This window comes from Rhizophagus irregularis, chromosome 24, assembly GCF_026210795.1.
Source record: "Rhizophagus irregularis chromosome 24, complete sequence".
NCBI classification, from domain to species: domain Eukaryota; kingdom Fungi; phylum Glomeromycota; class Glomeromycetes; order Glomerales; family Glomeraceae; genus Rhizophagus; species Rhizophagus irregularis.
Genome location: NC_089452.1, coordinates 1,151,929 through 1,177,555, shown reverse-complemented (window position 1 = coordinate 1,177,555; position 25,627 = coordinate 1,151,929). Strand labels below are relative to the sequence as shown.

The window sequence follows — 25,627 nt, the reverse complement described above, 5'->3', positions numbered from 1 at the left end:
ATTTTATCGAATATCGAGCTTTTACTAGTAAACTCCGGTATATCGAAACTATTTAATATACGTGATTCGGTTCCAGCAAAAAAATCTGGTTTAGGCCCAAATCCGGTTTATCGAAGATCCAGTTTATCGAATTTCACTGTGTACAATTCTTCATCATTTGACCAGTGATTTTGTTAATACTTTTACAGTAGTTAGCGTTAGTCTTCAATAAATCTGAGAATTAAAATCTCTAAATACCAATAATTTATTCATATATTGCCAATTTAAAGTCATTTGTTAAACATTTACAAATTAAATAATTTTAATTTTCGATATGATTTGTTCATAAAATATAACTGAGTATTTGTCAACTTATTTCAGCTTTTAGATGCTATACATATTAAAAGAGTCAGACTGACAAAAGTCAAGTCATTTGCTAAGCATTTACAAATGGCAAAATTATTCATCAGTTTCTGTCATCTTGTTAATATTATATAAAATATAACTTAATGTTTGTCAACATATTTCATCTTTTAAATGCTATACATGTTAAAAGAGTCAGACTGACAAAGTCAAGTCATTTGCTAAGTATATATAAATTAAAATCCAATCTAAGCCATGATTTTTTAACAGTATTATTGATATGATTTTATTCAAATATTATTCATACAATTATTACCATATTTGGCAAAATAGAATCTTGTCAATATGACAATGAATAGATTTAGTTATATATATAAATGTAGATGTTTCATATGATAATTTTTTTCAATTTTATATTTCAATGTGTCAGCTTGAGTCAAACTATTTACGAAAGATTTTTTTTTATTTAATACCCTTGTTTGTTTGATTTTATATAAAAGATTTAATTCTATAAATTTAATTCTATCATTTAATTTTCTATCATTAAATAATTTTTATCATTTAATAATAATTTTAATAATTTTATCACTTAATAATTTTTATCATTTAATATTTAAAGTTGAAAATATGAATACATCTGAGAGCTATTCCAATATTAAGAATAAAAGCACATCTGAGAGCTATCCTGGTCAAAATGGTAAGTTTTTGGAAACTTATTTTAATTTGTATTATTAATATCTAATTAATTAACTTGCACCTTTCTAGTTCTTATCTCTTATATAACAAAAAATATGAAAATATCATATTGTAGATTCTTGAAAAGTTATCATGATATTATTGGTACATCAGTTTTTTCAGACAACTGGGATGAACTTGACCATTTTTGGGCTGCTCACTTTTTGCATGAAGGAAAAGATGTCCCTGGTTTAAAAAATAAGGTGTGTAAATTTTTATTTTGCAAAGTAAGGATAACCCCTAAATTGATAATTGCTTCGAGATAGGGGAATTACTGGATTTGACAACCTTGGTAACCACTCCAAGCTCTCAGTTCAGGTGTCCTCACTTTGTAGTTGATAAAAGTCTGCTAATTCTGGAGGAGGAATTGGCTATGTACCTTCTTTTATTACTAAATAAAATTTTTGCATACAATAACTAATAATCTCTTTCTTGTAACAGGTAAATTCAGAACGTTTACGTTATGCAAAAACATTACAAATGTATTGGAAAGGAATTATTAATGAATATAAAAAAGAAAAAGAAAATCTGGTACCTACTGCTAAGAAGATAATTGAAATTCCTCATCTCATTCCTGTTGATAATTATTCTATTTCTGCTGCTAATGATCATTCTATTCCTACCAATAAAGATAATATTGAAGACAAAAATCATTCTATTCCTATTAAAGGCTATTCTATTTCTACTAAAAACCATTCCAAAATTTCTTATAAAAACACTAAGCTTAATAACTTTTGTTATGATATTCTTCAAAAACTTGATGAACAGTCTAACATTCATCCATTCTATAAATATGATGAAAAGGAAGTGTTTATAAAAAATCAAATGGATTTATTTACAATAAATTCAACATTAGAAAATGGTCAATATACAAGTACAAAAGAATTTGAAAATGATATTCGTCTTATATTTCGCAATTGTTATACATATAATGATATTGGAAGTGAAATATATTGTTTAGGAGAAGAATTGGAATCAGCTTTTAATAAAATATGGACTGAAAAAATAATTTTTCAAGTTAAACAAAAGGAAAATTTAAAAAGAATACAAGATACTAGTGATGCTGATTTATCTTCTGGTAAGTTATTTTCATTACTTTATTGAAATTCTTCAAATATTGGATAAAGAATATCTCTATATAATATTGACATTTTTAATTATGACAATTTATTAGAACTTGTAACAAAACAAATTCGAGTTTTAGAACAAAATAAAGACAAATTAGTATATAGACAAGTTGTAAATGATGCCCTTCTTATAGCTTCAGCATATGAAAATCTTGTTGCAGGTAATGTTATACCCTTTATAGAAATTTTAAAAACATTTCTGTCAACAAGATCAAAGATGTCATTATTTTCTGCAGATGAGCCTGTTCTTCAGGCAATTGTTGAAAGCCTTTTACCATTGAAATATCGTATTCCTGAACTTTCATTAGTAATGGCTGGTACAAAATTAAAAGGTTTTGGCCGTTTTGGATATTCTGATATTTTTGTTTTAAAAGGAATAGGATATAATAATGTATGTTTGTAATTAAAATACATTTCATTGGTTAATTTAATTAAATTAATTAAAAATTATAAAAATAAATTTAATGCAAATGATCTGGAAAATCTAGATAAAATTATTGAAAAAGAAAATGAAATGGTTTTGTTAAAAAGATCATATTCATATTGGTCAAAAGAATATGGAGAAACCAAACAAACAACTATAGGAGAAGTATTAGACAATGGGGTTAATCAATTGAAATCATATATGAATGTCATTTCAAATGGAAAAACAATTAATTATTCTAGTTCAGGAATATTTGATGAACAAATCAAAATAACTAAATCAAATCCAAATAAATTAAAAGGATTTGTTATCTTGGTAGTTGGCTTTCATCGTGTTTTATGGAGATCTGTAGAAGAAATAATATCTGATTATTCATATGATAAGGTTTAAAATATTTTTTCCTAGTATACTTATATCATAAAATTTTTATAAACTAATTTTTACATGCAATTTTAGAATTTTAATTAGTCCAAAAATTAATTAAATAGGATATCTTAATAACTAGTAATTCAAATTGGGCAAAATAGGTATTTTAATTATATTAAATAAGCAATTAAAATTCAGCATTATATTAATACAAAATTCAGATTGCACTAAATATACATATAATGGATATATATTGAATTTACTTAATGAAATTTTTGTGACTAGATTTTATAAGACCATGCAAACTTAATTTTTTGGTTCTCATAACTGGTTTACCACAAATTTCTGGTAACTATAATATTGACACAATTTGAAATACAAAAAATTATATTTTAATACTTCAAGATTGTTATTGTGAATACTGTGGCAAAATTTATACGGATATAAGGAATGGTGTAACCGGAGAATTCGGGTTCCCTGAAATTTGTTTAATGCCAAATAAATAATTTAAAACAAAATTTTTCAAATTGGACTAGTGGAAATGAAAAGATTGATGAATTAATCCAAGAAATGCAATTAAAAATTAATAAACATAATGATGTGAAATAAACTCAAATCCCAGTTGAAACTGATTCTTCTGTATGTTATCATCATTATCTTAATAATAAAATTTTAAATCAATTTAGACTTGAGTATACCTTTGTCATACAAAGCATCATAATTATAAAGACCAATGTCAATTAGTGAGTTCAATTTTCAGCTTTACTGACTATTTATATTCAAAACTGGACTATACTCCCTTGTAGTTTTGCGATACTTTTTTCTCATATTGCTACAATACAGCTCTTTCATTGAATTTTTAGTTTGTGATAATTTTGCCTGTCCTTTACATCCTTTCAACGCACTGTTAAGAGAATCCCGCATCATAATACCAAGCTTCACCTTATCCAAGATATCTTTTTTTACGAGATGAAGAAAAACACCTAATGATGTCATACTACCAGATACTTCACCAAAAAGAGCTTCAAATTTATTTGGAGTATTTTTTTTTAGCGTTCCCTTCATATCAACTTTTCGTCCTAAATGTGTTCTTTAGAAGTACATATTATAACTTCGGTGTACAACTGTTTCACCAGAATAAACAAGGAAAACTTGAAATTTCAAGAATTTTTTATTCTATTCAGTATGTTAAAACTTACTATGTTAAAACTTTAATCATTGTCATTTGCATAGAAAATTCAATGACATGTGATACAGTGCCACATTTGTGCAGCATGGCTTATTTCATTTAACGAGTCTAGTAGCAGCCAAAAAAATTCCAATAAAAATTAGTTGAGAACTAAGATGAACTGAATAAGCTCCCTCCTGTAAAAGATTTCATCCACAATTTCTATATGATACATATTACATGGAATAAAAAAATACGGAATAAAGATTCATAGGGAGGATGATCCTTAAATCAAAAAATGATTTGAAAGAAAGAAAGATGTTCAATTTCATTCCCCTTAGCTGTGAAATGAGATATTTTATTGCAATTGCATATGATATACCACACGTATATGCTAAATCTCTCATTATATTAAATAACAAAACCAGTAATCAATGAGCTTAGTAACAAACTGAATCACATAATGATTGGTAAATGCACAGCCAAAAAATATTCACAACTTTTAAAATTGTATAATGTCTCTTTCTGAAAAACTAAGCTTTGAAATGAATAATAAACTCTTAATCAGAGGCATGAAACATTAGCGAATGTTTCTTTAATAAAAGAAGTTCAAAAAAAGTTAGTAAGGAAATGTTAGTAAAAGGCGCCTGCTAATGCTTCTAATTCTCCTACTCCTTAATTCCCACCCATATCTACAATTCTGATCTAAGGTGTCTAGTCCATACTTACAAGATAAAATGAAAGAATGGTAATAGTTTTACATAATGTTCTCAGTCCTTTAGAAATCAGAATTGGAAGGTAGTATGGGCTGGTCAAAAGTCCAAGGACCCAGATAGTAGGTATTTAAAAAAAATGAAAGGAATGTTAGTAAGTGTTAGTAAGGTCTTACTAACATTCCTTAATAACGCACCATTCCCAACCATACCTTTCATTCTGAAGTCCAAGGCTGCCCAAGTGAGACTTATAAGAAAAAAGAAAGGAGAAATGCCCTTATGCCTAATCCCTTCCATAGTTTATTTCCAATTTCTAAAGTCCAATAATCTAGGATTCTACTAGATAGAAAATATAAAAAGCGGGAATATTAGTAAATTCTCATATCATTTCTTAAGTCTACTCCTTAATTCTCCACACCAATCTCACCCTATTATAAACAAAATAAATTACCCAACTAAAAGAATTTGTTATTTTTTTTACCGAATTTAAAAAAGTATAAAAAAATTTATAAAAAATTTTTTTAAGAAAAATATAAAATGAAGTTTTTTTTAAGAAAAAAAAGTTTAAACGCGAGAAATAAATTTAAAAACGTGAAAAAAATTTAAAAGCTCAAATAAAAATTATGAAAAAAGTTTTTTTAGTGGCTAATTGTTGATATCGGTATTGTAGTGATTGGCATTGCATTATAAACTTATTTCTTAAAAAAATTCAGCTTAATGTATATTTTTCAGGGAAAAATTAGCTGAATAAAAAGAAACTTTAGATAAAGTTGAATGATAGTAGCCAAATTTCTAGTTAATTGTAGTTTATTCATTTCAAACCTAATATGAAATGTAGAATCAATTTTTTTAAGCTTAAAAGTTGACCAAAAAAGTGCTTTTCCAATTTAAGTGTTTGATGTTTCTTAAATTTAAAACAATTATATATAAAACATGCTAATATAAATTTTACATATATTATATTTATTATATTTAGAAATGTCAAAATGTCACCACTGGTAATTTTCACCAGTACAATTTTTAAACTTTATGATTAATATTAAATTAAGTAATTAACTACACATATTAGACAGTAAGACAAATCTTCTCTTCTCATAAATTTACATACAGGGGGTCAAAAAGGCTGTTTTTCAGATAATTTTTGAGAAAAATGATCTTCTATTACTTTCCATTACTTCATTTTTTTATTAGCATCTTTCTTCTTGATCATTGTAATTAACTTATCCTTTTATTTATTGCTATTGTTTCTTTTATTTGTATCACTTCATTAAAAATACAGTGATTTTTTTCTTTAAAATCGTAAATGTGTAACTTAAATTTTAATTATGAAAAATAAAAAATCAATAAAAAGTTTAACATTTAATGCTGTAGTAAAACTCGTGTAGTATACTAGTAGTAAATTATCTAGCGCGCAAAAGTATCGGACTTGACCCTTCTGGGGGTGTCATCTTGACCCGCTGCATGCACGTTGTCGATCACATATATTTTACAATACTCCATGAATAGGATCGACAACGTGCATGCGGGAGGGTCAAGTTAGCACCTCGTCGCGGGTCAAGTTAATACCTTTTGCATCTGGCGCAGATCCGGGTATATAGCAAACATGTAGTGTATAATTAACACTGTATGCACTGTATGTATAGTATATTATAATTTTTCAACATATGTAATGTATCATGGTTCAGTGTAAATAACAAGTGTAGCAATTTCATGTATTGTTTAATAAATATGGAAATATGGTAACTTACACACAATTATTGTTACTAAATTTAACTTTTTTTTTTGTAAAAAAAATAATAAAGCATTATGTAAATTATCTATATCAGGTTTTTTTACATGATTTATTTGATTTATTACATAATTTATATAGTAATAATAAAACAATTAACGCGCAATCTTATTGTGCTTCACTTTTATATAATAATAACAATTAACGCGCAGTCTTATTGTGCTTCACTTTTATATAATAATAATAACAATTTAAACGTGAAGTATTATTGTAGTTTGCTTTTCTTTTCTATTTTTTTTTTCTAATATTTACAACGCGTTTATTACTATGTCCAAAATAAATCCAATTATTCTCTCAGATATTGAGACTATATCTGATGATGAAACTATATCTGAAGATGAATATTCTGAAAAAGATGAACAGGTTTACTTTTTGTCCTTTTTTACTAATTTGATATTATTAAGGTTTAATATAATTATTTAAATAACTTTTAATTTTTATTTAGAATTTTAATGAAAATGAGGAACCAATAGCATTTTTTACAAAATATCTCTCAGTTCCAGAAGTTATACATTCAGCTCTTCCGATTGAATATCCAAAAACTTCACCACAAGGAGTGGCCACAATATTCAACATTACTGGCTGGGCAAATCCAATAACCTGTTTTAATGATGTAAGTATTTTTCATCATTAAAATTATTTTACTTTGCTACTTTATTTAATTTATTATCATATTAGATTCAGTATTCTAATAATGGAACAGGTGGATCAACTACAATACAAAATTGTCCTTATTTTGGAGTGTCAGTAAAAAAGGATGTGCGAAAGTGCCAAGGGATCAAACATTGTTCTTTTGCCGATCCAAATTTTATTAATGAGCAGCATAATGAAGTTGATATGGAATCAGAAACATTTATTAAATTAAATCAACATAAATATAATAATAATAAAAAAGTTAAAACTTATATGTAAGTTCATTAATATTTGCTTTATGTTAATTATTTTTATTTGTTAATATTAATCAGTTTATATATATTTAAATTAGTTTTTATCTTGCTGCCAAATCAACGACCTGTAAATATGAAGTTAATGATCAATTTTGCAATGGCCAAGCAAAATTAAGAAGAATCATTAAAAATAGAGGTGAAGAGTCTTTTATTGGATGTGACAAATGGATTAGAGGAGAAAAATGGCATCGATACATTAAAGTCCAAGAAGAAATTGATTTGGAATTATTGCGAGATCTTTTTCAAGGACGAGATGTAAGTATTACTCTACAATTATTTATTTAATTTACATATTACTAAATACTATTAATTGTATAAATTCAGATTGGTGTAGATAATAAGGAAAACCAATGCTGTACCTTGGTTCCATGAGCCTCAAGAATAAAATCATGTGGTTAGTAAATTAATTAAATTTTGATATAAAAAATTAAACATAATAAATATATAATGACTAAAATTATTTTTTATTTTTGTTAAGAATTTCCACATTCTAAAGATAATCAAGTCGTACAAGGAACTATAGTTGAACGAACATGAAATGTGCAGTTTATTAAATTCATTCCATATGATTTAGCCACATGTCCTTATATTGCATTAGTATGCATAGGTACCACCACCACCACCAGAACACACACCAGTAGGCATTAGAGATGAATTACAAACAATGATTCAAAATATTATTACTTCAGATGATAGTGTAACTCCACGCTCAATTATAGCAAGTTTTTTTTTAAAAAAATAATTACACAATTTAATACTAAAATACTAACAATTTTATACTATATTTTATTTAAATAGAAAATAACAGCATTAATGCAAACTTTGATAAAGATACTTTATCAGAGGTGCATGCATCATTAAATAATGTGGATAAACTTAGGACACTTGTTGCTAAATGTTACAAGAATATGCATCCCTATGGACAGGGAAATTTGGGCGTTATGCATAGTGTTCAGTGCAAGAAATTTGATATGCATAACTATGTACGTCGTATAGGTAAGCATTACTGTATATTTTTGTATTGCATTTTACTGAGATTTGTTATATGAAATTATAATTTATTATTATCTTTTTTTATAGAGCAATTTGAGGATGGACAAACTTTGATTTTATGTATGCTTGATTTTCAAGCAAAAGCATTACAAAATTTAAAGTGAGTGCTTTCAAATTGACTTAACATTTAAAAGAGTACAAGGGGATATTAATGAATTCGAAGTTAACTCTTATGATGAAATGCACAAATTAAGTAAATATATTAATTAAATTATAGTATATGCTTATATCATTATATTTTTATAAAAATAATTAACATTATTTTTTTTAGTATCGTCCTATTGTCGTATTTATACTAACATATTTACAGCTAACGCGTATCAACGTTTATTTACTCAGATTTTTGAAGTAATTGAAAATTTAAGTGAAAAGCCTGTAAAATTTTATCATATTGATGGAACAGGTTGGAAATGCATACTTGGAGATCTTGATCCTGGACAAGCAAAGGGTCTGGGATTGGCTTTAGAAAAAAGAGATCCTAGTAGAAATTGGGAAGAGCATTTGACATATATTTTTAAATCATGTCTTGTCCATTTCAATCGGTAAGAACACTTTTAGAATTATTATAAAATATTTAAAATTATGAAATTTTAATATATTTTATTTTTAGTAATTTAATAGCTAAAAAATTTGATAATGAAGTACATCTATTAGCAAAATCAATTCCAACCAGATCTAGTGTTGAAGAAGTTCACGAATACTTTAAAAAATTAGAGTTATATGATAATAAACGTATAATAGGTAAATGTCTTTGTAGTTTTTTAATACTTGAAAGAACGCAATAGCTAAATTTTCCCCGGAATGGGGGCCTTTTAAATGATAAAATTCAAGTGTAATTTTTTTAAGCTCCCAATTTTCACTAATTCAATGAGCTGTAATTCCAAGGAATGGAATCTGGTTTTTTGACGTCCACGCGTCAAGAGTAAATGAAATTTGCCCAGGCACATTTTGCAATTCCTCTAGTATAAAAGTTTGCTCATCATTGAATGCTTGGTGAATATCTTTGCATATGGTAACAGCGGATGGAATAGTGGCTTCACGATTGAGTCTTTTTATCATTAATTTAAAATGATCATCCTCTACAACGGTAAAGGTTGATTATTTACAACCACCTATTTGATTAAATCATTACGCCAATTATCTTGTGTAAATTTCTGTAATTAAATACATATATGGTTATTAATTATCTAAAATTAGTAATTAACAAAAAAATAATAATAAGTTAATAATACGTACTAGTTCATCTGCTTGTTTTACGAACTTATCCATTGCTCCTACTACTACTTTCTTTTCACCAGAAATTAAATTACTATGTTTATTTCTAAGATGTTTTAGAAGTGTAGAAGTTGAGCCATCTTTCGATGCTTTATAGGTTATACTAAAAAGAATAATCGAAAATAAGCTACTTTTTTAAATTTAAATTTACAATTATAATTATAAAATCAAAAACATAAACTTTACCTGCAGTGGATACAAGAATAAGTATTATTTTGTTTATTTAAGGTAAAGTTCAAATGAGCAACAGATGTTTTTTTTTTATATCTTCCAATTATAATTTCTTGATTCTCATTGCCTAATTCATTATTTATTTGTTCAGGTTCAGTTTCAGGTAATATATCGTCACCTTCTATATCAAATCCATCTATATCGGTATTAATATCACTTAAATCAAAAGAACCGGCTGAACCACTTGTACTAGCCATGAAAATAAATTTATAAATAAATTTATTTAAATTATTATATAAAGTGAATCAAGGTTATTAGATGAATTGTTATCGTGTTTGCGAGGACGTAACTCTAAAGTTTTAGTATCGTCTGAGGTATGACCTTTGTGATGTGTGTAAAAAATTATTTAAAATCACAAAAAAAAAAATTCGTATTTTGTAATGATGTATTAAAAAAGGAGGCATGTGAATTACAAAATAAAAGGGGCTAATCGGGCTGTGCGATATTTTTATCATACGTAACAATGACATAATAAACTATAATATTTTAAGTTACTAAAAAAAAATTTTTTTATTAATTTTTTCGTTTTTATTTAAAAAAATTTCCGTTTTTTTAATAGAAACCGTAATATATATAGTTTCTATATAAAAAAAAATATTTTTTTATTAATTTTTTCGTTTTTATTTAAAACATTAATTAAAAATCGCCGTTTTTTTTAATAAAAACTGTAATATGTATAGTTTCTATATAAAAAAAAATATTATTTTCGTTTTTATTTAAAAAATTTCCGTTTTTTTAATAGAAACCGTAATATATATAGTTTCTATATAAAAAAAATATTTTTTTTATGAATTTTTTCGGTTTTATTTAAAACATTAAGTCATTAATTAAAATCGCCATTTTTTTTAAATAAAAACCATAATATATATAGTTTCTATATAAAAAAATATTTGTTATGACTTTAAAAAATGAATTTTTTCGTTTCATTACAAAAAAAGCAAAAAAAGTAATATTTTTTAAACCCATTATAACACGTAAAAGAAATAAAATTTGTATATTTATTATGTATTCGTAAAATAAGCCTTCGGATCAGTTCGGATCAACTCGTTTAATTTGGTCCGGATTAGAGTTTAATCCGAAATTCGGACCTGACCGGACCATACATTTCGAGCCGGGTTAAAATTTTAATCCGAATCAGCCCAACCCGAATTTTCGGTCTGGATTATCGGATTAGGACCAAACCGATTAGAGCTTTAATTTGGAATTTGTACAGAACAACATACACATGCATCTCAAGAATGTGCCAAATTATTTACCTTCCTTAATCGTTTTAAAAATCAGCTATCAACAGATTTACACGAAGATCTTGATGAATATCAAAACCATTTGTTATATTATCTTGCACATCAAGTCCATAAAGTTTATTTGAATGCCCAATTTAATGCTAATCTACTGGATTTGGATGAGAATGGCGCTGTATTAGTAGTTGATTACAAAATGAAAATACTTCCAAAAAGTGCCAGAGAAACAAAAGCAGAATTTTTTGGAAAGAAAGGTTGGACTTTACATACAATTCTTATGTATACAAAAAAGTCTGGACATCAAGAACTTGGTATTCATGCTTACGATCATTGGTCAATGGATGCGCATTAGGACTCTTGGTTTACAGCTTCATCCCTCCATGCTGTCATTGAATCACTGGAAAATAAGCCAAAGTGGATCACAATTATTTCAGATAATGGTCCTCATTATCATAATGCTGACCTAATGATGATTCTGGGAAATTGGTTATTATGGTATCAAATAAATGTAAAGAAATGGATATTCTTAGAGGCAGGTGAAGCAAAAACGACCATTGACAGTCATCATGCACAGGTACTAATAAAATAAAATAAAATAAGTGATCTGCCATTTACCTATATAATAAGTGTCAACATTTTAGATTACCCATGCAATCAAACGTCAAGTACGTCTTGGATTAGATATAATGGAAGGTGCTGATGTTGAAACAGCAATTAGAGATATTCACAGAACATCTGTTGCACATTTAGAACCAAATCGAACAAAAGGTGAGATTAAATCAAACAAAATAATCAAAGAATATTTTATCTTTCTGACTTACTTTAGACCAAAATAAGAGAGCCAAGAATACTCTTCCTGGTAATTCTAATTTATTTGAATGGACTTGGCCGGGAGAAGGATCAATGGCGGGTTATATTCTTGGTCGAGAGATTCCTAATGTTGGAGAATGGACAAAATTTTCACCGGCACAGATATCTAATTTGCAGAAAAAAAAAATTAAAATTCCAGAACCTATGTCATCAACTCATACGACTCCCAAAAATGAATGGGTAATTGCTATGCCAAATATTTCAGGTGCGTTACCTCTTCAGCTTTTGTGAATATTATCTATCCCACATTTTGTCTCTGATTTAGGTATTGATCCTAAAAGATTGACAAGAGAACGATTATTATTTGAATTGAAAAAATGAAATATCAATGTTATCAACACCGCTAAAAGAGACGGGTTGGTTAAGGAATTAGAACTTGGCTTGGCTAATGAAACAGAAATGATACAAGATGGTAAGAAAAGAATTTATAAAAAAAAAATATTGAAACAAAATGCTAATTACTATTTGTTTGGGAAAAGATATTTCCGAAAATCAAGAAAATCAAAATATTATATGGTAAGTATACTTATTCTGAACACGTATTAGTTATTTGCTAATTAGAGACTTACCATTCAATAGGAATTCTACTTATGAGTTTCCCTTGGAGTCTGGATAGGCGTTAAAAAGCAAAAATATGGTAAAAAAGGAGGTGGAAAACGTATATCTAAAAGAGTATGGAAACTTTTAGAAGAATATTTTTTGGAAGGGGATGTTGATAAAAGTAAAAGATTTACCGCTACTACTATGCTAGAAAATCTCAGAAATAAAGTTGAAGAAAGAGAGTTGGATGAAGAAGAAATACCAAAACTACAAACTATTCAAGGCTGGATATCTCGTTATTCAGCACAACATCGCCAAAAAATGGCAAAAATGTCTTTGGTACGTTAGAAGGGACCGAGTTCATAATAAAAATAAATAAATTTATAAAGAAATAATAAAATAACATAAAATAATAATATAAAAAACTGTTTGGTAAAAGAATATATAAAAATATTATAAAAATTGTAAAATCTAAAATTTGCCATTATTGAAATCACAAGTTCAAGTTGGTCGATTGGGTCGTCCATCATGGACTACACAGCGAAACCTGAAAAAAATGTTACGAAATGGCCGGCATTACGCAAAAATTAAGTGTAGCGCACATGTGATGGATAGTGCGTAACGAGTAGGATTTGTTACTGAAAAAATTTCTCAGTCCCCCAGATACTTATGAAAAATGGAAACAAGGAAGGGCGTGACGCCAGTGATGAAAAATCTCACGTGATTTTCGTGACATTTTTTTCAGGTTTCGCTGGGAAAATCCATAATGTGTCTGCGCCATGTGCTACGGATTTTTAAATAGGATTTATATAGGATTTGCAGTGGTATCAATAATATAAAAATTTATATATTTAAATTTGGCTTTTCACATGAGAAATCACCATTGTTTTTTAGATTTTCTCACATGACAAAAAAAATAAAATATTTTTTCTTTATAAAAAAATACATCTCTTCATTTAAAAAATTTTACACTTTAATTTTAATTTTTAATGCCTCGTAATTAATCCATGATAATTATATAATTACGAATACAATTAGTTAAGGCCATCCCCTTCTCCTTTCACATTATTCATCTAGAAGTAGCTTATTTATTTGCTACCAAAAGAAATTAAAAGATAGTAACTTGTAAATACTGTTATAAGTAAAGCTTCGAACGGTTCCGGTTTAATCGAATACCAAGCGGATCCGAACCAAAAATTCAGCTTCTGATCTAAAAAATTAATCCGAAATTTTCGGTTCGGCTATCAGTTCGATTCGGTTTTCCGATCCTGAACCGAAAATTAACATTACCTTTGTATTTTCAAAGAACAATAATGTCCAAACTTAAAATTCTAAAATATTTAGAAAAAATGAAGAAAAGAAATAAAAATTACATAGAAGGTGATATTGTTTGTTAATGGATCATAATTATAGCAGCATTATATTAAAGAATTTTAATTCTAAAAATGATGATGATACTTATTATTAACAAATTATTTTATTCAACGGTTGTATTTTGATGAAGACAATTATCAATTCGTGCCCATTTTTATACGAAAAGAAGAAAGTAATTATAATCTCAAGAGAAAAATTTTTTTACCATTTTAAAGTTAACGAGTTTTAATTTTTTTTTTTTTAAAAAAAAGATAAGTTTTAACCAAGAAATTTAAAGTGTAAGAACTTTATTATAAATCCAGAATTTTTGGTATTTAATTTATTATGTAATTTTCATCAGACTCAACTGTACAAATGTCTATTAACTGGTGAGTCTTTTGCTGGAATATGAATATTAGGATCATAGAATTCAGAATTATGAAAATATTATATATGCGTTTATTTTTTAAAAAAATATACAAATAAAAACTGATAATGTAAATGTAGAATTCACAAAACTCTAGAGTACAAGTGACTTTAGACGGATTACTCCGAATATGAGCCACAAATCAAGACCATAATCGTCATCCTTTGGCCCACACTTATTTTTTATTGATAATCACGTGACTTTACCGCTGTGAGTTCGTCAAATTTTATTAGTCTTTTGATTAAATTTGCAATAAATAAATAAATAATAATAAATAAATAAACTTATATAAGCGATAAGTTCATATATTCTAATTGATTTTTTAATGCGGTTTCTTTTTTTTTAAAAAAAAAAAAATTGTTTTTATATAAATGTGTGGCATGTTTCGATCGTTTCACTCATTTCAGTCATCAAAAGTGATTTTAAAATATTTGTTAATCAGTATATGAACGATAGATTAATTGAAACCTCGTTTCTACTTAATAATCTAAAAATAAACACTTTATTATATATAAAGAAAATTTGCGTAGCATTTGCTGTTTTTGACGTTATTAAACAATAAATTTCTCTACATTTTTTTTTAATTATTTTTTTTTTTAAAAGAATATAGTAGCGGATACTCAAGAGTATATAGATGCAGAAAATTTAAGATTCCTAGCTGATATTTTTATGAGACAAAAAATAATTGCGTAAATTTATGAAGTAATAGATATTGCCAAAATTTAGCTAGTTCGTAATAATGTTTAAATATTCCGTTCAGAGTTTCAAGATTTGTAATATCAGATATTGATATCCAATATTTGTATAATAAAAATCTAATCTCATATAAAATTTCAAATGAATTTGTTAAAAATTGATAGACTTTTACAAATTTCTAGACGGATTCGTAAAAATTTTGAATTTTACGAGAATAATTCTAAATATTTGATAAAAAAAGATCTATTAATAATTTCTATAAAATTTTTGTTAATCAGGTAAAGATCTGACAGACTTACTTGTATGCGGAAGATTAAGGGAAATAAAAAAATTCTGGGTGGAGCCAGATTACGTTTAATTTTTGTTTGTATTTTAAATTTCTATTTGTTTGCCCGATAGGGTGAGTTTTTTATTTTATATAGTTCTATATTTTCATTTAATCTGGTTTGTTGGGGGTGATTTAATTTATTATTTCATTCTAGATATTTAGTTTAGTATTATTGTTTAGATAGTTTTTTACTATAACTGTTATCAAACTAAAGACATAATTGTAATTTCTTTGATCAATTTAATTAATAAAAGTTCGCCAGAAAAAAAAGGGGGGAATACAAGTCGCATGTGACCTCATAGCTGCGGCACCGCATCTTTACATGCATGCATTCAATGAGCAATATGATTGGCAGAATTTATTGAGCTACGCTCAAAAAATCATATTCTTTGTTGCAAATATAACAGTCATTCGGTGTAACCATTAAGAATTTTATTATCAAAGGATTTTTTAGTAAAAATTTTATCCGAATTTTGATTACAAATGTTACAAATTGATAAGCTTATCTTTAAAAGAACTCCGATATTTTCTATCGATCATATGCAGATCGGCAATTAATAATATGATATCTTTAATAATTCTTTATTTAATACAATTTCCATTTATAAATTCATTTTAATTTTTAAAAACTCATAAATTAAAAAAAAATTGATTAAATATTGCATCATCATCATTATTTATTATTATTATGTACTACTTTTTGGAATTTTCACTCCGAAACGTGGTTTCTGCGGTACCTGCGGTTTCTGTGATCTTCAATTTTAAATTCCAATTATGTGCTTCATATGGGTTATACGAGGTCATTAATTATTTTATGATGGGCGTTAAAGTTGTTACACTTAACAAATATAAATATAATTTCATTCAAAAATTAACAAATATATCCAACAGTAAATTAAGACAATATTAAGTATACGAAAAATAATCAACAGTAAGTATTAACAAATATATTCAACACAAGTAGTATTAACCAAAATAATCAACAGAAGAAAATTAACAAAAAGAATCAACAGACAACCTTCCTCTTTAAGTAATATTTGATCACTAGACCGAAATAATCAACAGAAATTATTAATAAAAATGGCGAACAGATGTTTTACTACGGATTAAAAATTTTTTAATAAATAATGTTTTCTCAACGGACTTTTTTTTTTTTACTTTCACTTAATCACCAAAAATAACAAAAATGCAAACCAGTTTCTCTGTTAACGAGGGGACTAATAATTGTTTCAATACCCTTTCATCTACTGAAAAACCTTACGACCCTGATACTCCTACCTTTACACTTAAAAATGCTAAACAGCCCGAGGAAATTTGGAATAACACGGATTATCTATCTCCTATGGATAGAACTGAACGAAATAAACTGTTAGAAAATAAAAAATCTGATTCTAAAATCCCACGTCCCCTCAATTCCTATTTTATATATAATAACTATGCACGTAGGAAACAAAAATACAAGAATATGGTGGCCGAAAAAAGGCCGAAATCAGAAATAAATGAATTAATCGGAGAAGATTGGAAAAAAGAGCCAGAGGAAGTCAAAGATATTTTTAAATGTGGTGCAGAAGTGGCAAAGAAAGAGCATGCAAAAAAACACAAGGATTATAAATATAAAAAGAGAAATCAAAAAAAAGGAAATAAAAAAAAATACGTTGAAAAAAATAGGTCGACGGCTTCTTTTTCAATGCTCACCACATCTCTTCCTTCGTCAAAACAACGCAACAATAACAACAATTCACAAATATTATTTCCTACTATGGAAGAATCTGATGCTAGCATTCCTGATATGGAAGAATCATACCAATCTGATGCTAGCATTCCATTTGATCCTGATATTCCTGAACAATTATCCAACTCCGTTAACGATTCACAAGAATTAGCAGATTTGCTTCAATTCGAGAATATTGAATCAAACTCCCCTATTATAGAAGAATTGCAATTCGATGAAACCATTATAATTAGCCCTGATAGTCCTCAATCTTCCGATTCATTTTTTTCGCCAACAACTTTCCCACCAATTTCTACTGAATCTCACTTTACTACGCCTGTTGATACCTTTTCGCAATATCATCCTTATACTAGCTTGGAATTTATGGGAAATCAGCCATCGAATTATCTTTCTACTCAAGCTATATCCAACATACTTTGCTTTGGTCCACCGGGGTACCCTACTTGTGGTCAAGATGCATCTATTCTCTCCAATATGGGGTATTATCTCAACATTCAACCGGAATCCTCCACTTATGGTTTTTCAGTATATCCCAATTCGTCTGTTTCCCCAACCCCAACTACCACAGTATTAAATAATCCTTATATCCGGCCCGAGTTTAATGAACTTTATGGGTCAATCGGATTCAATAATTCGCCAGGATTGGTAATAGACAATCCACAACGGAATCAAGTAATGAAATTAACTTGCAATCAAATAGCAGAATTAATTTGTAATCAAATAGCAAAATTAACTTGTAATCAAATAACAGAATTAACTTGTAATCAAATAGCAAAATTAACTTGTAACCAAATAACAGAATTAACTTGTAATCAAATAGTAGAATTAACTTGTAATCAAATAGCAGAATTAACTTGTAATCAAATAGCAGAATTAACTTGTAATCAAATAGCAGAATTAACTTGTAATCAAATAGCAGAATTAACTTGTAATCAAATAGCAGAATTAACTTGTAATCAAATAGCAGAATTAACTTGTAATCAAATAGCAGAATTAACTTGTAATCAAATAGCAGAATTAACTTGTAATCAACCAGCAGAATTAACTTGTAATCAAATAGCAGAACTAATTTATAATCAAATAGCAGAATTAACTTGTAGTAAAATGGCAGAATAAATTCGCCAAATAGCAGAACTAATTTATAATCAAATAGCAGAATTAACTTGTAGTAAAATGGTGAAATAAATTCGCCAAATAACAGAATTAACTTGTAATCAAATAGCAGAATTAACTTGTAGTAAAATGGCGATATAAATTCGCCAAATACCCAAATAACAGAATTAACTTGTAATCAAATAGCAGAATTAACTTGTAGTCAAATAGCGAAATTGACTATAATAATAAATTTTTTATCTTGAAATATGATTTAAAGTATATATTTTATTTATAAATAAATTATATTTTTTTTACTAATTATTATCGCTACGATAATGCGTATGTTAACTAATAAGTTTTATTTATATAGATTCTGAGTAACACTATTCACTATTTATTCCATTCGATTTAAATCACTTGACGTTGATGCGTGATATTTTAAGTTCGATCAAGGCGATCAAAAATGAGTTTAATTTAATAATTAAGAAATATTTTTCACGCTCAAACATAAATAAAGTAAAAAATTTCGGTACCTTTCGAACACCCAAATAATTCCATTAATTCTGAACATATTGAGATTTTTTGAAATTTGGCTTATTTCCGATATGTACAATAAAAAGTGAAAATTCTTAGTTAACCATTTGATCTTTTGTAATATTCGGCATTTCTGTTCGCATAAACATCTTTGAAAATTCAATCCCCTTATAAGTTTCATCATATTTTGTTTTCCCTTCATTAAAATCATGTTACATCGCTCAAATACAGATATTGGAAGATGCTGGTCGTCGGTAAATTGACAATCATGTATAATTGAAAAATTGACATTTTTAATACTTTGCCAACCTATATTTTTATGAAGCGTAAAGCGTTAAAAAGTATGCCTCACGCTTTTAACGATTCACAAAAAAGTCTTTGTTCACATCATTACCTTTTAGTATCAATATTTTTTATGCAGTATACAGCCATTCATATTCATTTAAAGTTTCGCTTAACGCTCCGATCACCGAATTAATAGATTTTTGTTCCACCTAAATTATATAAATTTTTTAATCGTAGAAAAATTTCCTAATAATAATAATTTATAAAATATAATACGTACAGTAGGAATTACGCGAGCAGCTAATATGAAAACAACATTCAATAGTTTGTCGAATATAAAATCAATAATTTTTCATAATTTTTCCCCCGTCCCGGACGGAAATAATCTAAAAACAAAATGGAGAAATTTTTATTATAGCTGATGGATAAATTATGTTCGTAAAAATATTTAAATGGCTGTTTTACCTGATGGTTTCTTTTTAATAATTCGTTCTTAAAGTCACCGCAGACAATTTTTAAAAAAACGAAGTTTGATAATTAGTTGAACGCAATTAACTTGTGCTAAAAATTGTTGCCTCTTTACATCAAGTTGAACGTGAACGTGCCTTTAACATCTACCGATCGAATCCAGATATGATTTCTTACCGATTTCAGCTTTTATATTTCTTTGATAATTATATTGCTGATGCATAAAATATACAAATACAACTCCTTGAAATTCCTGTAAACTCATATTATTAGTTAATTAAAAAAATATATATACATATGGAGTACGTGATAATTAAAAAATACTCATTTACATTATTTCATCAATTTGGCTAAGAACCGCACGAATATTTTAACATTTGGAAATTAGCTATCGTAAAAAAATCGACACATTAAATGTTAATTAAAGTATATTCATAAGTCATAAATGTATAACTACAAATAAACAAACAATCACCTTCATAGGTTCTCTCATACATTAAAAATGTTCAACCAATTCCTATTCATATCATTTTGTAAATAATTGATTTCATAAATCAATAGAAAGTCATTTCTCGTCTACCGGTAGTAATGTCATCAAATGAACATTTATTAATAGTCGCGTTCAAAAAAAAAAAAAAAAAATTGAAGTAATAGATTATGATATGGATACTGACTAACCTGCACCTAACGGTCCTAACGCCTCAAACTTCCCCATTAGATACCTCTATATATGCTCCTTCTGGCTCTACCAACACTGCCGCTTCTACTGGTATAGCCACTGAACGCACTGCCTCTCCCGACGCCTTTATTGCCGCTATGTCCTTATAATCTTACAATGGATTTCACAATGAGCAAGATTTAAATATCAAAATCTCCTACTTGTTAACATTATTGGAGAAATAATTAATGAAGTGATGCGAATCTAAATTTTACTTAGTAAATTTACGAAGCCATTGTTTTTGAAAAAATAAATAAGGTAAACAAAATTACCAATTCACGGCTCCTTTTAAACTTGTAAAAAACCCCTATTTAGCTACTTAAAATAGTTAGTCTAATGATGTGAATAGTGATCGTCAAGTAGGGTGTCCAGGATAGAACGATCACACCTTTTTCACACTTTTTGTTATTTTGTTATTTTTTCACATTTTTGGTGTGGCCGCATTTTTTGGCAAAGTTTTACATTTTTCACACTATCCGCAATAAATTGAGTTTTATTGGTCGATTTATGATCACATGATTGGTTTTTATTTATCAAATTTTAAGTTAAAATTATTATGTTAATTCCAGCCGAAATTACGCTAAATCTGGCCAGAATTAAAAATCGCACCAAACCACACTTTTTGTTTAAATCACACCACACTTTTCGGGCCATCACACCATGAAATCCTGGACACTCTATCGTCAAGTAATCATAAATCATAATTTTTTTTGTTAAAATAATAAAATGATTTTATTGATGCATCATTTTTCGTAAAATAGAAGTATGAGTACAATATTACTAAATTCCATTTCATAAAAATTTTTTCCCGGGAAGTTCTCTGCACAATGATTGCTGATCGTTATTAAATTAATAGAGCGAGATCGATTAAAGAGAAAAATTATTATCAAAGAAGATAATAATAACCCTGTAAAAAATCTGATCCGTGTTTTATCTTTCCATGTTTTTTCCGTGAATGTATCATTTTAATGGAATTTATAGCCTTAAATCATGGAAATTTTCATCTCGCTAATACGGATATCCGTGAATGTATCATTTTCACGGAATTTTTACGGAAGACACGGAGAAATAATGGAAATATTCGGATAAAAATTTTTTATAGGGTAAAGGAGTTACTAATAGAATAGGAATGATATGAATTTTTTTTTTTTGATTTAAAATATTTAATCGCATACGTCATGATAAACGATCTACGTTTTTTTTGCAATTATATAAATAAAGGTAGGGCAAAATTTATTTTATAAAAATATAAACAAATTTTTTAAAACTGCAACATGTACGTTCGAAATTGTTAATCGGATGATCTTATAATGAACGAATAAATTTATCGAACTAAACTCTTATTAAACCTATCCATACTGTACTACACCAGATACTATTTTGAACTAGTGATTCAACGCTGCGGCAACAAGAAATTCCTAAAAGGACTTAGCTAAGTCAGAGACAACTGATTTTATCAAATATTTTTTTAAAAAATTTATATTAAATAAAGCTATTCGTTCGCTATATGCTGAAACTTTATTCGAACTTTGTATGATTATAATATATATTGAACTTTAGGCCCCAGATTGTGATCTAAAACATAAATATTACATATTACAGCAAGGGTTTTTAAATTAAATGTCGGAAATGGATTTTTAATTAATTTTTTACGATCATAACGTTTCGTTGAAGAAGTGGTCGCATTTAAAAACTTTTTATTGAAAATTTTTAAGTCGACATTAATGAAACCGCGGATATTTGTATCGTAGTGTCGGTTCATTGTGCGATTACTGTAAATCGTGTAATGTAATGTAATTGTTACAATTTATTAAAAAATCAAATGAATTAAATAGTATTTCTAATACATATTATTTGTATTGATCTTGTAATTTTTTTCCTTCTCTTCTTTTTTTAAAAAAAGATAATTCTGCAAAGTTAAAATTCCTAATATTCTAAATATTGTAAAGGATATTACAGTCTTATTAATTAATAATAAACAAATTAATTGTTATAAAAATCAACGAAAAAACCGTCTATAAAAAATAAATTATATATAATGTACCTTCTAACTAAATACAATATAGTAATTAAGTATTCCACTCAAAATCTTCTCCATGCAAATGATTGTAATTTTTAATTATTCCTTCTGCTTTATATTCTTCCATTAAACTAGAATATTCTTTTATATAACTTATTTGTATTAGCATTGGATGTCTATCCTTCCAATTATCAAAAAATAATTTTAAAGATTTTTTTAATCTAAATGCTAAAAAATCGAATTTAAATTTAAATAAATTAATTGATGATAAGTTAGCCAGCATTTCGAATAAATTATCAAAATTAAATGAATTTATATAATTAGTAAGGTATAATCCATCTAAGTATTGACAGTTAATTAATAAGTTTTCTAATTCTAAAATATCTCTGATATCTCCAAGCCCTGTTTTAAGATATTTAAGATTTGGACAATTTTGATAAATAACCTGAATAATATGTTTATCTTCAATGTATTTATTTCCCGTACAATAAGTAAAACTTATTTCAGTAAGTTGTCCACTTGTACTTTCAATTAAACTTATTAAAATAATGTATGAAACACGTCTAGCATATAAAATTTTTAAATAAGGTAAAGATATATTCTTTAATTGATCCAATGGTTCAATTATAATTTCATGCAAATCTAGTACTCTTAAATTAACAAATAATAAAAGAAACTTAGTGATAGATTGATTATCTATCTTAAAATATTGTATAGTATTTGCATGTTTAATTAAAGAATTTTCAAGAGTTCTATCCTCGCCATACGAAGAATATTTTAAACTAACGTTAAATAATTTTCTTTGTGCTTCAATTAATTTAATAATCTCATTATTCTTATTATTATCAACTATAAAAAGTTCCATTTCTTTAATTGATTTACATATTTCTGTTAGTCTGGCTATATTATCATCATTGTTCGAATGACATTTAAGGAATATAATTTCTGACAGACAACTTTTGGCTCCGTGAATAAGATGTATTTGAATATCAAAATTAAGAGGTATATAAAGATGTGTATATTTCATATTTTCATTAATAAAAAGTTTAAATATTTCATTGTTAATAATTGAAATTTTAGATTCTTCGTAGGAATTAATTATCTTCTTAATTCCACATAAACGTAAATGTTTACAAAAACTAATATAGTTGAATAAAGGCTTTTTATAGGAATTTGTTAATAAATTAACGCCTAAATTCTTTAAGTTATTCTTTGATTCATCTGATAAATGTGAAATTATAACATTTAATAAAAATTTCTCTTTTCCTTCCTTTATCGATTTCCAAGGATTTTTCCATAAAATTGGAACAACTGTTTCACAAATTGCTTTATTAACGGATAGACATAAACAAAGTGTCTTTTCATCATCTCGTAATTCTTCAAATATCAAACGAAGAACATCTCTGTCCAATTTGAACATTTTTTTTATTATTTTTTTTTTTTTAAAAAAAGTGCGCAAATAATTGAATGAAAAATAACATTTTATTTATATTGTCGATTTGTCATACTTTGTTGTACAATAAAGTTTGTTTATCAGGCGTACCACTTACCGTATTAATCGTATCGTACATGCTGCTTTAGCTGCTTGAAACACATGAAGAACGTGAGCAATGAAAATCAAATACAATATTAACCATATAATTTTTCATGAAAACTAAACTGCCAAGTTTTTTTTGTAACATAAAATTTTATTATGCAATTATTATTGATTTTGAGATCCCCTGTCACCATCTATTTTAGGAAATTTAATATATATTATGAATTACTATACTAAAATGAAGGTCCCCCTTACGCTTGTGTAGCATGATAATTTGATTAACTCTATTAATATTGTAATAAATCTGATATTACATATCATTATCACGTCTTAGACGTTATACATCTGAAAATAAAGCCTATTCTAAAAAAGTCCAAAAAAACAAAAACGTAATTTAATAAAACAAAAATAATTAAAATAATTAAATTTAATAAAGAAAAAATTCCTAGAATAATTAGATTCTATGTAAATCGTTTTATTGTTGTAATTCCACAAATTTGATAAATCCAAAGTATCCCACATTTTACTAATTTGCTTATTTTGCGCTTGACTACGACTAATCCACTTTTGCATAGTATAGTATGACGCTTTGTTAAGTCATTTACAATCTTAGAAATTTAAGCGGCCGGAATTAAGAATAAAAAAATTATGGCACTATTGATAATTTTGACCAGATTTACAAGAACACATGACATGATTGATTATGCATTCATGACCCAATCATTTGATTCATTTGATAGAAATATCTTCGTCAGGTGGCTTTTTACAGTATCTCATATGTTTTACTTTTACGAAATTATGTTTGATTTCCTATAGTTCTTACTAATAATGTGTTTCTCTTGAAATAAAATAAAATAAAATAAAATTTGATTTAATGTTCTATTAAAGTAAGTTACAAATTTCAGTCGGTGTTGCGATCCGCGGATAACCCGTCATCCGTCATCCGTCATTTTCGGATATCCGATGAAGGATAACCTCAGTTGAATTTTAAATCGGGCCAAATTCATAGAATTATGTTGTGTAACATTTGTGTAACACAAAATTTGGCAAAAAATTTTTTTTAGCATTCCGGCCAGCATTACAGATTTGACCAGAATTATGTAATAAAAATCGGATGATCCGTTTAATCCGGTTGGGATCCGTCAATCCGTCACGGATATCCGTTGTAAGAACTACATTAGTCTTAACAAAATAATACTTTATTAGTAATATAAATAAATACAATAATATGCTTGGTTTAATATAACTAAATATATCTAAAAATAATTTCCAAAATTCGTATCCTACTAATTATGCTGTAGATCACTCATATTTATAGTTTTCAGATCCTTTCTTTATTTCTTTAAGAAGCAAAATTAAATTTCAAATTCACTTGATTTTGAGTTAGCCTTTTTCCCCTAGCGAACACTATTTCGAAAATCTTATTTTCAAACAAAATATTTTTCAAAATTATTATTTAAAACTTTTTATGAAACCTTTCTTTTCTGAACCTAAAATAATCTTTCTAAACACGTTCTCTAGTTTAACGTCATCAGGACGTTTTTTTTTTTTTTTTAAACTGTAACGCATCTTTATTCAGTATAGAGTCATACAAAACTGCGAACTAAAATAAA

General features: G+C 27.0%; 8 protein-coding genes across 8 annotated transcripts; 5 read left to right on the top strand and 3 right to left on the bottom strand.

Annotated features, from left to right (window-relative positions):
• Positions 1 to 969: 969 nt before the first annotated feature.
• OCT59_015973 (uncharacterized protein) lies at positions 970 to 3,018 on the top strand (the record flags this gene model as incomplete). The annotated part of the gene is made up of 5 exons (XM_066132171.1): positions 970 to 1,039; positions 1,108 to 1,280; positions 1,519 to 2,155; positions 2,252 to 2,599; positions 2,693 to 3,018. The coding sequence occupies 5 exons, from the start codon at positions 970 to 972 to the stop codon at positions 3,016 to 3,018; spliced, it is 1,554 nt and encodes a 517-aa protein (XP_066003185.1).
• Positions 3,019 to 3,756: 738 nt separating this feature from the next.
• Positions 3,757 to 4,059, bottom strand: OCT59_015972 (uncharacterized protein; the record flags this gene model as incomplete). Its single annotated transcript, XM_025326499.2, has 1 exon — positions 3,757 to 4,059. One exon carries the CDS (start codon positions 4,057 to 4,059, stop codon positions 3,757 to 3,759), a length of 303 nt encoding a protein of 100 aa, XP_025175823.2.
• A 2,872-nt stretch (positions 4,060 to 6,931) lies between these two features.
• OCT59_015971 (uncharacterized protein) lies at positions 6,932 to 9,449 on the top strand (the record flags this gene model as incomplete). Its single annotated transcript, XM_066132170.1, has 9 exons — positions 6,932 to 7,027; positions 7,110 to 7,277; positions 7,343 to 7,572; positions 7,650 to 7,866; positions 8,219 to 8,333; positions 8,410 to 8,607; positions 8,692 to 8,764; positions 9,030 to 9,206; positions 9,275 to 9,449. The coding sequence occupies 9 exons, from the start codon at positions 6,932 to 6,934 to the stop codon at positions 9,447 to 9,449; spliced, it is 1,449 nt and encodes a 482-aa protein (XP_066003184.1).
• Positions 9,450 to 11,065: 1,616 nt separating this feature from the next.
• On the top strand, positions 11,066 to 12,567 carry OCT59_015970 (uncharacterized protein; the record flags this gene model as incomplete). Its single annotated transcript, XM_066132169.1, has 6 exons — positions 11,066 to 11,116; positions 11,452 to 11,722; positions 11,780 to 11,985; positions 12,053 to 12,179; positions 12,238 to 12,486; positions 12,563 to 12,567. 6 exons carry the CDS (start codon positions 11,066 to 11,068, stop codon positions 12,565 to 12,567), a joined length of 909 nt encoding a protein of 302 aa, XP_066003183.1.
• A 113-nt stretch (positions 12,568 to 12,680) lies between these two features.
• Positions 12,681 to 13,169, top strand: OCT59_015969 (uncharacterized protein; the record flags this gene model as incomplete). The annotated part of the gene is made up of 4 exons (XM_066132168.1): positions 12,681 to 12,693; positions 12,761 to 12,797; positions 12,861 to 12,887; positions 12,953 to 13,169. 4 exons carry the CDS (start codon positions 12,681 to 12,683, stop codon positions 13,167 to 13,169), a joined length of 294 nt encoding a protein of 97 aa, XP_066003182.1.
• A 3,642-nt stretch (positions 13,170 to 16,811) lies between these two features.
• Positions 16,812 to 18,473, top strand: OCT59_015968 (uncharacterized protein; the record flags this gene model as incomplete). The annotated part of the gene is made up of 1 exon (XM_025332192.2): positions 16,812 to 18,473. One exon carries the CDS (start codon positions 16,812 to 16,814, stop codon positions 18,471 to 18,473), a length of 1,662 nt encoding a protein of 553 aa, XP_025175826.2.
• A 926-nt stretch (positions 18,474 to 19,399) lies between these two features.
• Positions 19,400 to 20,004, bottom strand: OCT59_015967 (uncharacterized protein; the record flags this gene model as incomplete). The annotated part of the gene is made up of 5 exons (XM_066132167.1): positions 19,400 to 19,480; positions 19,552 to 19,571; positions 19,649 to 19,657; positions 19,737 to 19,763; positions 19,917 to 20,004. 5 exons carry the CDS (start codon positions 20,002 to 20,004, stop codon positions 19,400 to 19,402), a joined length of 225 nt encoding a protein of 74 aa, XP_066003181.1.
• Positions 20,005 to 22,242: 2,238 nt separating this feature from the next.
• On the bottom strand, positions 22,243 to 23,897 carry OCT59_015966 (uncharacterized protein; the record flags this gene model as incomplete). Its single annotated transcript, XM_025326501.2, has 1 exon — positions 22,243 to 23,897. The coding sequence occupies one exon, from the start codon at positions 23,895 to 23,897 to the stop codon at positions 22,527 to 22,529; it is 1,371 nt and encodes a 456-aa protein (XP_025175827.1). The 3' UTR covers positions 22,243 to 22,526.
• Between the last annotated feature and the right edge of the window lie 1,730 nt (positions 23,898 to 25,627).